Genomic DNA, 12,571 nt, shown 5'->3' with positions numbered 1-12,571 from the left:
AGATTATTTATCCAGCCTATATTATCTAGATAGACCTGCAGAGATAATAATATGCACACAAAAATAAGACAGAGCAAGACAAAGTGACAAACGAAAACAAAATAACGACAACCAAAAAACCACTGACCAAAACAGAAAAGCCTGTAAATAGCTCTGTTTGTTGATCTCTAGGAGTGTTTTCCGGTTGAGTCTGATGGGTTGCTATGACCTGGCCCCAAAGTCTATTTTTGGTACTCCCTCGGGATTTTCTTACTCTGCCCCTTTGCTGTTCTCACATGCCTTTAGTGTTTTGCCTCGGTGTGGTGGGGTCAGATTGGGCACAGTTCCCATACTGTTTCTCAGGGTTGTCCCCTGTAGGCCTATGGGTCAGTGAGGGATGTCATGTCTCCTAGTGGGGCCTGCCCTATGGTGCTCCCTGCATTGGCTACTCTGAGCAGGGATATATATAGTCCTCAAGGCTTGGTGATCCAGGATGTGCTCCATCCTCTATTCCTCCCCTTTCATTTGCCCCGTGTGTTTTGATCAGACATGTCCCTTTCCCTGAGCTGTAACTTCAGTGCTGTCCTCTGAAGTAAATTGTTCGGGGGTGGGGGTGGGGTGTGTGTGAACAATCTTGTTTCTTTACCTGTTTTCTCCTGTTCAAAAAATTTTTTTTGGGGGGTGGGCATGTCCTGGGTACAACTTTTAGGATAGTGGTGGATAGGAATGGAATAATAAGTATTATTTTTATGTTTTTACTGAGAAAAAGTGGAATATGCATTAAGTGTTTTTTTAGTTATATGTTTTATATATACCCTTTTTCAGATTGTACATGTGCCTTTCAGTTTCTAAATTTGAGAAGTGTTTTTTTTTTTTACAAAGATGCAGAAAATTTTATAATAGATGTATAATGGAATTATATACAAATTATAATGGAATTATATACAAAACGAACATCCACATCATAGAGATGTGTCAATCCTGGCATGCTCCTTGATGAGTTGATTCTCTGTTACAGTGTTCATTTTGCCCTTTTGTTGCAATCTGTATCTCAGCATTTATGATATTTCCTTCTTTTCCTTATGGTTTTGGTTTTATCTGTATGTTGTTAGGTGCCATGGAGTTGTTTATGGCTCATAATATTCTTGTGCACAACAGAGTGAGACAGTGCCCTACCCTGCATTGTCCTCACAATCATTGCTGCGGCCACTGTGCTATTCCATCTTGATGAGTATCTACAACTTTCTTGCTGACCCTCTACCAATCCTGGTGTCCTTCTTCAGGGACTGGTCCTCCTAATAATTTCACCAACCTCACTTCTCAGGAGTGTTCTGGTTCTATTTTATCCACTATATGCATCTCTAAATGAGTGTATTTTCTTTTTGGTAGGAGCTTTTATATTTTAAACAAATGGAATAATACTTTATGTACTTTCAATTTTGATTCCTTTAGTTTAAATTCACATTAAGAAAATTCTCCCATTGGGTGTTAATTCACTTTCATAGCTCAGTGGTGTTCTCTTGTAAGAATATACATGCCACTTTAATATGTATTTCCTCTTTGATATGCTACTGTCATTTTGCTGTGAACATCCTGTCAGTCATCTTTGCATCCTCTTCAAAAACGTGCTCTCCTTATAGGCTTCCACATCTCAGTTGATGGTACACCATCTGTTTTAGTTATCTGTTTAGTTAACTGACATTAATGTGAGTTAATGTTTATAAAAGGTATAAGATCTCTATCCTGATTTGCTATTTTATGCTATTGGATGTATTGCTATTAAAGTACCATTGAAAAGGCTACCCATTTTTTGTGTGTGCTTATTCAAAGATCAGATAGTTATATTTATATTTGTCTATTTCTGTGCTCTCTCTCATCTCCATTGATCTGTTTATATGTTTGTACGTTTTTTGCCAATCCATTGTTGATTATTGTAACTTTAGAGTCAGGGTTGATGTGCTGACTATGAGGAGAACATAAAGCACTTGCTAGTGAAGATCAAGGACTGTAGCCTTTAGTATGCATTAGAGCTCATTGTCAAGATAACCAGAATCCTCAGAACTGTACACGTAAACAGTATGATAAAGAGGGAAAAGATTAAAGTTGTCGAAGATTTTATTTTACTTGAATCCACTCACAATCAATGCTCATGGAAGCAGCAGTCAAGAAATCAAATGTGTTACACTGGACAAGTCTTCTGCACAAGATCTCTTGAAAATGCTGAAGAGAAAGTGTCACTTTGAGGTCTAGCATGTACCTGACATGGTATTTTCAGTCACCTCATATATACATGAAAGTTGGACATTGAATAAGAAGGACAAAAAGAATGATGTGTTTGAATTTTAGTGTTGGCAAAGAACATTGAAAGTAGTATGGACTTCCAGAAGAACAAAGCAATCTGTCTTAGAAGAAGGACAGCCAGAATGCCCTGAGAAGTGAAGATGGTAGACATCTTCTCTTATTCTGTGGATATGTTCTTAGGAGAGACCAGTCCCTGGAAAAACTATCATGATTGGGTACATAAAAGGTCAGTGCAAAGAAGAAAGCCCCTAGACAAGATAGATTGACATAGACACTTCAACAATGGGCTCAAACATAACAGCAACTGTGAAGACGGCACAGGACCAAACAGTATTTATTTCTGTTGTTCATAGAGTCACTATTAGTCAGAATCAACCAAGTGGCACCTAACAACAACAGGATTTGTTGTACAATGTTGGATAGGATTGGTGAGTGGGAACACCCTTGTCTGCATCTTGCTCGTAGCAGATCAGCATCTACTTTCTTGCTGGTAATTATGATTTTAGATATGATTTTTGTGGCTGTTTTTAGTCAAGGGCATTTCTTTCTTTTCCTTTTTGTTAGAACTTCTATTCTGAACTCTTGTTGGTTTGTCAAGTGCTCTGCATCTGTGGATAAATGTGTATGATAATTCTTGTTTAACCTCTTGACAAGATGGATTACTCCAATTAATTTTCTAGTGTCAATCCAGAATTGCATTCCTAGAATAAATCCCACTTGGTCCTGAATAATTCTTTTTATACATTCATTTCTTGAATTTTTTATTGAGTTTTGCAGGTATTTTGATTTTCAAGTGCTGCTAAAAGAAGAAATACCACAAGTGTATAGCTTGGACAAACAAACAAGCATTTATTCTGTTAGCGTTTAGAAGGCTAGAAATCTGAATTTGTGGTAATGCATACAGGGGAAGGCTTTTACTCTACCAGTTCTTCAGAAAAGTCTTTGCCATCAATCTCCTGGGTCTTGGAGTTTCTCAGCGCAGAAACCCCAGGTTCAAAGGATGTGCTCCATACTTGATTGAGCTTTTTTTTTTTTTTTTTTTTATGAGAAAGCTCTCTGATTTCTGCTCACTTGTTTATTAATCTCTTTTATATCTCAAAAGAGATTGACTAAAAATACAACCTAATCCCGTAGATTCTATCCTCCTTATTGACATAACAGCTTCTAATCCTTGCTTCATTAGTGTCATAGAGGTAAGGATTTCCAACACACAGGATAATTACTAAGAGCCCCCGTGGTGTAGTGCAGTTCACTACAGGATCAGTGGTTTAAACCCACCACCCACTCCATGAGTGAAAGAGGCTATCTGCTCCAGAAAAGATTTATAGTGTCAGAAACCCTACAAATAGTTATATTCTTCTCCATAGGGTCTACTGCTTATCCCTTTACTATATTGTATTTTTCTAGAACTTAAAAAAAAAAATTCATGGAAAAATTTCTTTCCATTATCTATTCATTCCATTTTCCCATGAACTTTTTAAAGCCCTCTTGTATGTTAAAAATTACTGTCCACAGTCAAAGAACTTGAATCCATGTTCACTTAGATATTTCTGTTTTCTTAACTGCCTTATCTGTTCTATGCCACTATTACCTAAATTGATTTTAACAAATGAAGGTAGCCAATTACCTTTCGGAAGGGAAGAAGTTTTGTCTGAAGGCACAGGATTTTGCCAGCTGAAGAATCACCAACTTGTGTGAGTTGAGTAAGATGTGTCCTTTGCCTCAATTTTCTAGTATCCAGCAGGACTCCAGATCATCCTTAGTATTAAAGAAACCCAGCTAGCATAATAATAAAGCTGTGCACATGAACAAAATATGTAGTGGTCAGGAAATTAGGCTTCAAAGATCTTGACCTTGTTCAGCAACATTCCTTGTGGGCAACATTGAACATTTAACTTTATTCAATTGTCAGTTGTTTGAAATAATATCTGCTTAAGAGAGTCATGTGAGATGCATGAGCTAGTATGTTGAAAGGGCTTTGCAAAACCTTTCACAAACTTATTTGCTCATGTACACATCATTTTATCATTGCTGTATTTTACTATAAGGAGCCTTGGTGGCACTGTGCGATAAACATTTGACTATAAGTTCAAGGTTGGCAGGTCAAACCTACTAGCTGCTCCTTGGTAGAAAGATGAGGCTGTAAAGATTTATAGTCTCAGACTATAGGGTTGCTGTGTGCTAAAATCAACTCAATGGCAGTGGAGTTTTAAATATTTTAATATGAACGATAGGGTCCTTGCTAACTTTGGAATATGTAACCTGCCCACTGCATCGGAGGAGACTTGGCTGTAGCTCAGTTTGTTGTGACACCGTCACACCATGATTGATCAGTGATGGCACAGACAACTCACTTCAACACTTTCCTCACAGGAGGAATCTTCTTATTCTAAAGCTAGTCTGTTTTCGCACCCACCCTGCAGTTTTAAAAGCCTTTTCTCTCCTTACTGCATGAAGTGGGTGTTATTTCACAGAGGTCACACTTACAGATCATGGAATTCCATTGGTTACATTCAGGTAGTTATGGTTGTGAAGCCTCTAAGGGCTGAATATGTGAGAGAATTTTGGAATGGAACCTCGAGTTAGCTGGTGGGTAAATCTGTTTCCTAAGCTTCCCGGGCTATTAACAGGGAAACTATACTTTAACTTATTTACAAAATTAAAATTTATGCTAAAAATGACATGCAACAAAACATTTGTCATTTCAATAGTTTATATGTATAACAGCTATAGATTACTTTTAATGTGTGTACAATTTCTATAAAATAATAACTGTAACCTATTCTTGGTCATGAAATATAAGGTCATGCTGTTCTTATTTCTGCAGAGATAATGCTCTTTGTCATCTTACAACATTATACTGTGCTTTGCTGAATATTTGTGAATTTATTTTTGTTGAAAAAAGCCATCTCTAATCATTGGTGTACAGTTGCAAGTCTTCAAAATTTGAGAATTGTGGAGAGATCTGGATTTTCCTGTTTGCTATCTCTCACCTAATTTTTTTTAAACTTTTGTGCCTGCCTTAAAAAACAAACAAACTTTAAAACATGCTTTTTGCTTTTTTAAAACTCTTAAAATCATATCTATGAAAGGGACAGAAAGAATACAGAATAACTTGAGGTTTTGAAAACCAGGCAAAATAATGAAATGTAAAATCACATAATGTTGCAAGGCATTTTTTCCCCCAAGCAGATGTCACCCTCTGAACTCCAAAAGTTCAAGAAAATATGACCAGCTAGGGTCCTTGGGGTGCCACTTTGTCTAGTCTCTTTGTTCTTCTTCATGCCTAAGAGCAGTAACAGAAGAAACTGACATTCTGCAATATTATTTCCAGTTAATGCAGTGGTTCTCGACCTGTGGGTCACAGCCCTTTTGGGGGTTAAAGGACCCTTCACAGGGGTCCTTCAAAATTACAGTTATGAAGTAGTAACGGAAATAGTTTTTTGGTTGGGGGGTTACCAACCATGAGGAACTGTATGAAAGGGTTGCGTCATTAGGAAGGTTGAGAACCACTAAGTTAATATCTCATCCTACCTTCACCCTATGCTTTATATTTTGTTCAGTCAGTACTTGGTGGGTCTTACAGATTTTTCACACGGAAGTAGTGATGTGAACTGAAACATTTCTCTAATTTCTGCTGTTTTCTAATTGATCTAGACCAGTGTTTCTCACAGTGATGTGTTTCCCAAAGTGGAATGTACCTTGTGGGAATGACCTATACTTTATCTTGTAATATGGAGTAAAGCACAAATGTTTTGTCAAGAGGACACTGGGTAAATTTTTTTTTTCTGGAAAGAAGGTGATAGGCTATATACGTTTGGAAACTTATAATCTAGACCAGCGGTTTTCAATCTGTGGGTCACGACCCCTTTGGGGTTGAACAACCCTTTCACAGGGGTCGCTTAAAATTATTGGAAAACACATATTTCCGATGGTCTTAGGAACTGAGACACCGCTCCTCTGTCAGTCTCCAAGCGGGTCCGCCCACATGCAGATACGCCCACATCCGAGGATCCGGCTTGATGACATCATCATGCCAACCCCATCACATAAACCCTATATAAATACAGTGTATGTGACAGGGTTTGCACCATAATGTACTTATGCAGACCAGTTACACATGTGTAGAGAACAGGTACTGTGTAGAGAGTAGCCACTGCGCAAAAGCAGCTGCTTTGTTGAAAGCAGCTACTCTTTTAAAAGCAGCAATATTGGAGGTAAAATGACACTTTGTGAATGATAATTACTGGTTAAATGTAAAATCATGTACTGTAAAATTATCGACTACTGCAAAAAATAGATATTTTTACCATGGGAACTTAATGTACATGGTGATCGGTCTTTTTTATATTCAGCTATGGTAGATGTGAATACTACCCCCTTGTGATAGTAACAGGTATGTAAGAAACAACAGAATGGTAACTCATAGGAAACTGTAATGAACTGTATTGACTGAACTATGCCATGTACCATCTTTTGTATTATTAAAGCTATTGTTATTATATTATTTTCATTAGCAAGCCATCCCATGACAATGAATCGTGTAGAGAAGAACGTTAAGAAAAACATATATACTTAGGTTTTTCTGCAGTATGGTTTGACCTCAATAATTTGAGAAACTGCAATGTGTTATTTGTTATGAAGTTCTATCAGCCGAATTTATGAAACCAGACAAACTAAAACTCCATTTTGATAGCAAGCATCCGAGCTTTGTGGGCAATACCAACTATTTTAGAAGGAAAGCTGATGGACTCAAGAAAGCCAGACTTGACACTGGTAACAAGTACCACAAACAAAATGTAGCAACCGTTGAAGCTTCCTATTTGGTGGCACTCAGAATCGCCAGAGCTATGAAAACTCACACTGTTGCTAAGGATTTACTTTTTCCAGCAGCCAAAGATATTGTTCGAGTTATGGTTGGAGACAAATGTGTTACAAAATTGAGTGCAATTTCCTTATCTAACAACACTGTCCGCAGAATAGATATGTCTGCTGATATTCTTGATCAGGTAATCCAGGATATGAAATCTGCTCCACTTCCAATATTTAGCATCCAGCTTGATGAATCTACAGACGCTGCAAACTGTTCACAGTTAACTGTTTGACGTGAGGTATATTAATGATGGTGACTTTAAAGGTGAGTTTATTTTTTGCAAACTTCTTGGAATGACAACTACCGCAAGTGATGTATTTGACACAGTTCATTTCTGAAAGAGCATAAAATCTCTTGTGAAAAAGTTTGTGGTGTTTGCACAAATGGTGCTCTAGCTATGCTAGGACGTCGATCTGGATTTCAACGTTGGGCACTGAATGAGTCACCAAAAGTCATCAGAACTCACTATATGATTCATCGGCAAATGTTAGCAATGAAGATGCTGTCACAAGAGTTATAAGAAGTAATGAAAAGCCTCATAAGTTCTGTCAATTTTGTAAAGGCAAGCACTTTAAACAATCGACTGTTTTCGCAAGTGTGCAATGAATTTGATGTGCCAAATAATGCTCTGCTATTTCACACTGAAGTGAGATGGTTGTTGAGAAGAAAAGTTTTAAAACGTGTTTTGAGCTTCATGATGAACTGAAAATGTTTTTAAATTGGAAAGCAAGACCCTAGTTTAAAGCACTTTTCAGTGATAAAAGTGAACTGCAGAAAATAGCTTACTTGGCAAATTTGCCATCTTGAATGAGTTAACTTTATCACTGCAAGAACCAAATGCAGCAGGCCTTGATTTGTCTCAAAAGATCTGATCATTCCAAATGAAACTTCAGCTTTGGCAAAAAATTATTGGATGAAAATAAAATTTACATTTGCCTGCCTTACCTGCTTTCTTTGAGGAACATGACATTGAACCAGACAAAAGCATTACGATGATAATATCTGTGAAAGAACACTTGCACATGCTTGCAGACGAAATTTCATCATACTCTTCCAAAGCTACGTGACACCCATTCATTTGCACCTGCCAGAAGCCCATTCACTGTCAAAGTTGAAGATGTTCCTGAGACAGCACAAGAGGAGTTCATTGAACTTATTAACAGTGATGCAGCGAGAACTGTTTTCTCTATGATGCCTGTTAAAAAATTCTAGATCAAGTGTTTGCAGTCATATCCTGTTCTGTCTGAGACTGTGCTGTGCCTTCTTCCATTTGCAACAACATATCTTTGTGAAACAGGGTTTTCCAGCTTGTTGGTTATCAAGTCTAAATACAGAAGTAGACTAGTTGTGGAAGATGATCTTCATTGTGCTCTTGCAAAGACTGCCCCAAGAATTTCTGATCTGATGAGAAAGACGCTATCTCAACCTTCACACTGATGTTGTCCTCTTATGCATACTGTGGCGAATTGTAGCAATGTAGTTTACTGTTGTTATATTAAGACTGCTACTTATGCTATACCATGCTTCAAGACAAAATTTCATTAGAAATAAATATTTCACAATATATGATTATTGTTTTTGTGATTCATCACTATGCTTTAATTATGTTCAAATTGTAACAATGAAAATACATCCTGCATATCAGATATTTACATTACAATTCATAACATTAGCAAAATGACAGTTGATGTAGCAATGAATATAATGTTATGGTTGGGGGTTACCGCAACATGAGGAACTGTTTTAAAGGGTCACAGCAATAGGAAGGTTGAGAGCGCTGGTCTAGACCATAAAGAGAGAAGTTGCAGTTAAACTATGGAGCTATTCGGTGTGCTAGAAGTGTGTGAGACAGGATCAATCAGTGAGGAAGTGTATGCTGTTAGTGAAGAGGAGACAAGGCTGATGGCTATACCCTCAGTAGCACACAGCTCTTTCTGTCAGATCCCCATAAATTCTCAGTTCTCCAGGAATGTAGGCCTCATCCTTTCTTCCTTATACACATTGGAGTACATGGTACCTTGCTGATCCAGAATGTGTGGGATGTTTTAGGACTCAGTGGTCGTTGAGGATGTGGCTGTGGTCTTTAGCCAAGAAGAATGGGCTTTGCTGGATCGGGCTCAGAGGAGACTCTACAGAGATGTGATTATGGAAACCTTTCAAAACCTGGCCTCAATAGGTAAGAACATCCTCTTTTATCTATTCTTTATTTTGTTGTTTTTATCATGTGCTATTGAGTTATCTCTTTAATGAACAATATTTTACTCATCAACTTTGCTCCAGCATTTGTGCCTCTAAGGAGCGGTGATAAATTGTTAAATAGGCTAAATCCTTTGGTATATGGCGTTCACATAGCTTGGGTTTTCCATGAACATAATGCTCTGTATTAAAGTGGGTTTCTCTTTTTCATATAATATTAATGACCCTGAAGCCTTTAAAATGTTTAACGTGTAAGTATTGGCTTCAAGGGTCACTTTTGAGCACTGAGAGATTTGTGGTTTGGGACCTTATAGAGTGTTTTACAGTGTTCATTACAGGTTTCACATTATTTTGGTACAAATAAACTCAACCCGTCTCTCTTCAGAGTTCTCTGAGGGTGAAGTATTTGCACAATGTCAAGGGAATGATCATTGCTCTGTACTTTCTTCTCTCATGATATACATTTCTCTATGAGGAACCTGCTAGTGATACTTGTTTGTTTTCCAAGGAAAAGAACAGATAGATATGAGGTCAGTGTAGATAAACTCACTCAAATGCCATTATGCTAGGAAGCACCAGGAAAACAAGACTTTTTGGAAGAACCATCCTTACTTACATGGAGGAACTTACATTTGAAATGGTCAACTAAATTCTCTCTTGATTTAAGAACATATTGTGGTTATGCATTAGGCTGCTAACGCATAGTGGTTGTGCAGTAGGCTGTTAACCACAAGATCAGCAGTTCGGAAACATCAGCATTTCTACAGGAGAAAGACGAGACTTTCTACTCCCATAGAGTTACAGTCTCAGAAACCAATCTGTCCTATACGGTCACTATACGTCAGAATTGACTAAATGGCAGTGAGTACGTGACTTCACAGACACCTGAGCTTACTTTTGTGACTTTAGTGGTCATGGAGACCTTTTCTCCGCCTTTTTAATTGTACAGGTATATTATATCCGGTATCTTTCTGCTTAGCTCTCCTATTTACACCTATTTATATCACTGTAATCAATAGCAACTATTATAAGGATGACCTAGGACTAGGCATTGTTTCCCACTGTAGTACATAGGATTACTATGAATTAGAAGTGACTTACCAGCACCTAACAACCACAACATCATGTCACTGTTACTCCCAGTCCTCGTGGGAGCATTTACTGAGAAGTTACTTTTTAATCATTGCCAGAGTACAGAAACAGTGAAGTAAAACAATGATGAAAGTATGTTTGTTCATACCAGCCTTTCCCCCTAACAATTCTTTTCATTTTTGTTTCATATTGTGAATCTCAACTTGAATTATTGGGTCAGTCTCCCATAATCTTAATGATGGAGAAATGTTATCCAGTGAACATATAATGGTGCAGTTCATGACGAATAACACCTGGTCTTTCATGTTAGGAGAAACCTGTGAATCACATGACAATAATGATCAGCATAAAAATGAGAGGAGACATTTCAGGTGAGTGTCATTTATACAAGAGAAGACTGATCTAAGGTGTTCTGACATTAAAATATACATATACAAGGTGCTTTAAAATTACGTGGAGAAATTGCACTTCTTTTCATATATTTTTTCCACAGATTTTTGAAGGCCCCTCATAATTAAGTTAAAGTCATGTAGTTTTAAACATAGCTGTAAAATTATGTATTCAGAGGATATTCACAGTAATACATTTTCATAAATGCGACTCTTACCATGTAACAAAACATACTTCTCTTGAGTGAAATTATTAGAATACCTCATTTTTTTAAAAAACTAGTGACTGTAATGGTAGTATTTCTGCTAGATGATTTAATCTATAAAATATGAGACCAGTTAGGACAAAAGTCATGCACGTACACCGTGGTTGGTTATGAAATGGGAACAAATATAATTCCAATAACATGTTATCTATTTTAAATAGAAGTCATGCAGAAGAGAACCTCTTTGAAAGTAATGAAGGCAGTCAATGTGGGAAAACATTCGGCTGGATTCCAGATCTTACTGTTCTAAAAAGAAGTCTTTTTGAAGAAAATCCTTTTGAATGCTTTGAGTATGGAAACACCTTCGTGGATCATTCATCATATGACCATCATAACACATCTCATACTAAATGTAATATATGTCAGTGTAAGGAATGTGGAGAATACAGTGATTGTTCCTCTCAATTAACCACTCCTAAGAGAACTCTTCCTGGAACAAACCTCCATACATGTAAGGTATGTGGAAAGGGTTTGGTTTGTATCTCAACTCTTAAGAATCCTGTAACAACACTCACTGGTAAGAAACTCTATGAATGCACAGAATGTAGAAAAGATTTCTGTAATGTCTCATCCTTTTGGACACATGTGAGCAATCATAAGCATGAATGTAAAGAATGTCTTAAAATCTATAATTGCCCTTCATCCCTCATTTTAAGTAAAAAAATGCATAAAAGAAATAAACATGTATGTAAAGAATGTGGAAAAGCCTTTAGTGAGGCTTCGTCTCTCACTCAACATTTAAGAATTCACAGTGGAGAAAGACCTTATCAATGTAAGGAATGTGGTAAAGCCTTTAGTCAATCAGCACACCTCACTACACATATAAGAATTCACAATGGGCAGAGGCCATATGAATGTAAGGAATGTGGGAAAGCCTTTAGTCAGGTCTCATCCCTCACTAAACATGTAAGAACTCACAGTGGCGTGAGACCTTATGACTGTAAGGTATGTGGGAAAGCCTTTAGGTGTTCCTCACATCTCATTCAGCACTTAAGGATTCACAGTGGAGAGAGACCTTATGAATGTAAAGAATGTGGGAAAGCTTTTCGGTGTTCCTCACACCTCACTAAACATATAAGAACTCACAGTGGAGAAAAGCCTTATAAATGTAAAGAATGTGGGAAAGCCTTTAGTGATTCCTCAGTCCTTACTACACACATAAGAACTCACAGTGGAGTTAGGCCTTATGAATGTAAGCAATGTGGGAAAACATTTTGTCAGGCCTCACAGTTAGCCACACATATAAGAACACACAGTGGAGAGAGACCTTATGAATGTAAAGAATGTGGGAAAGCCTTTAGTGATTCTTCAGCTCTCACTATACATGTAAGGACTCATAGTGGAGAGAGACCTTATGAATGTAAACAATGTGGAAAAGGCTTTATTCATTCCTCAGCCCTCACTACACATATAAGGACCCATAGTGGAGAGAGACCCTATGAATGTAAGGAATGTGGGAAAGCCTTTAGTTGTTC

The 12,571-nt window shown here is 37.4% G+C and overlaps 1 protein-coding gene across 1 annotated transcript in view; it reads left to right on the top strand.

Annotated features, from left to right (window-relative positions):
* Window positions 1-12,571, top strand: part of LOC123521792 (zinc finger protein 699-like) — a 31,686-nt gene that overhangs the window by 14,403 nt on the left and 4,712 nt on the right. The window contains exons 5-7 of the mRNA XM_045291157.1: window positions 9,203-9,329; window positions 10,752-10,812; window positions 11,258-12,567. Of these exons, the coding sequence (XP_045147092.1) occupies window positions 9,203-9,329; window positions 10,752-10,812; window positions 11,258-12,567 (1,498 nt within the window). The remainder of the gene's footprint in view (window positions 1-9,202; window positions 9,330-10,751; window positions 10,813-11,257; window positions 12,568-12,571) is intronic.

The sequence above is a fragment of the Echinops telfairi genome, unplaced genomic scaffold (genome assembly GCF_000313985.2).
Source record: "Echinops telfairi isolate 266 unplaced genomic scaffold, ASM31398v2 ScPeMD7_62;HRSCAF=233, whole genome shotgun sequence".
NCBI classification, from domain to species: Eukaryota; Metazoa; Chordata; class Mammalia; order Afrosoricida; family Tenrecidae; genus Echinops; species Echinops telfairi.
The sequence above is the reverse complement of the archived record's forward strand: the minus strand, read 5'-3'. Positions and strand labels throughout refer to the sequence as shown.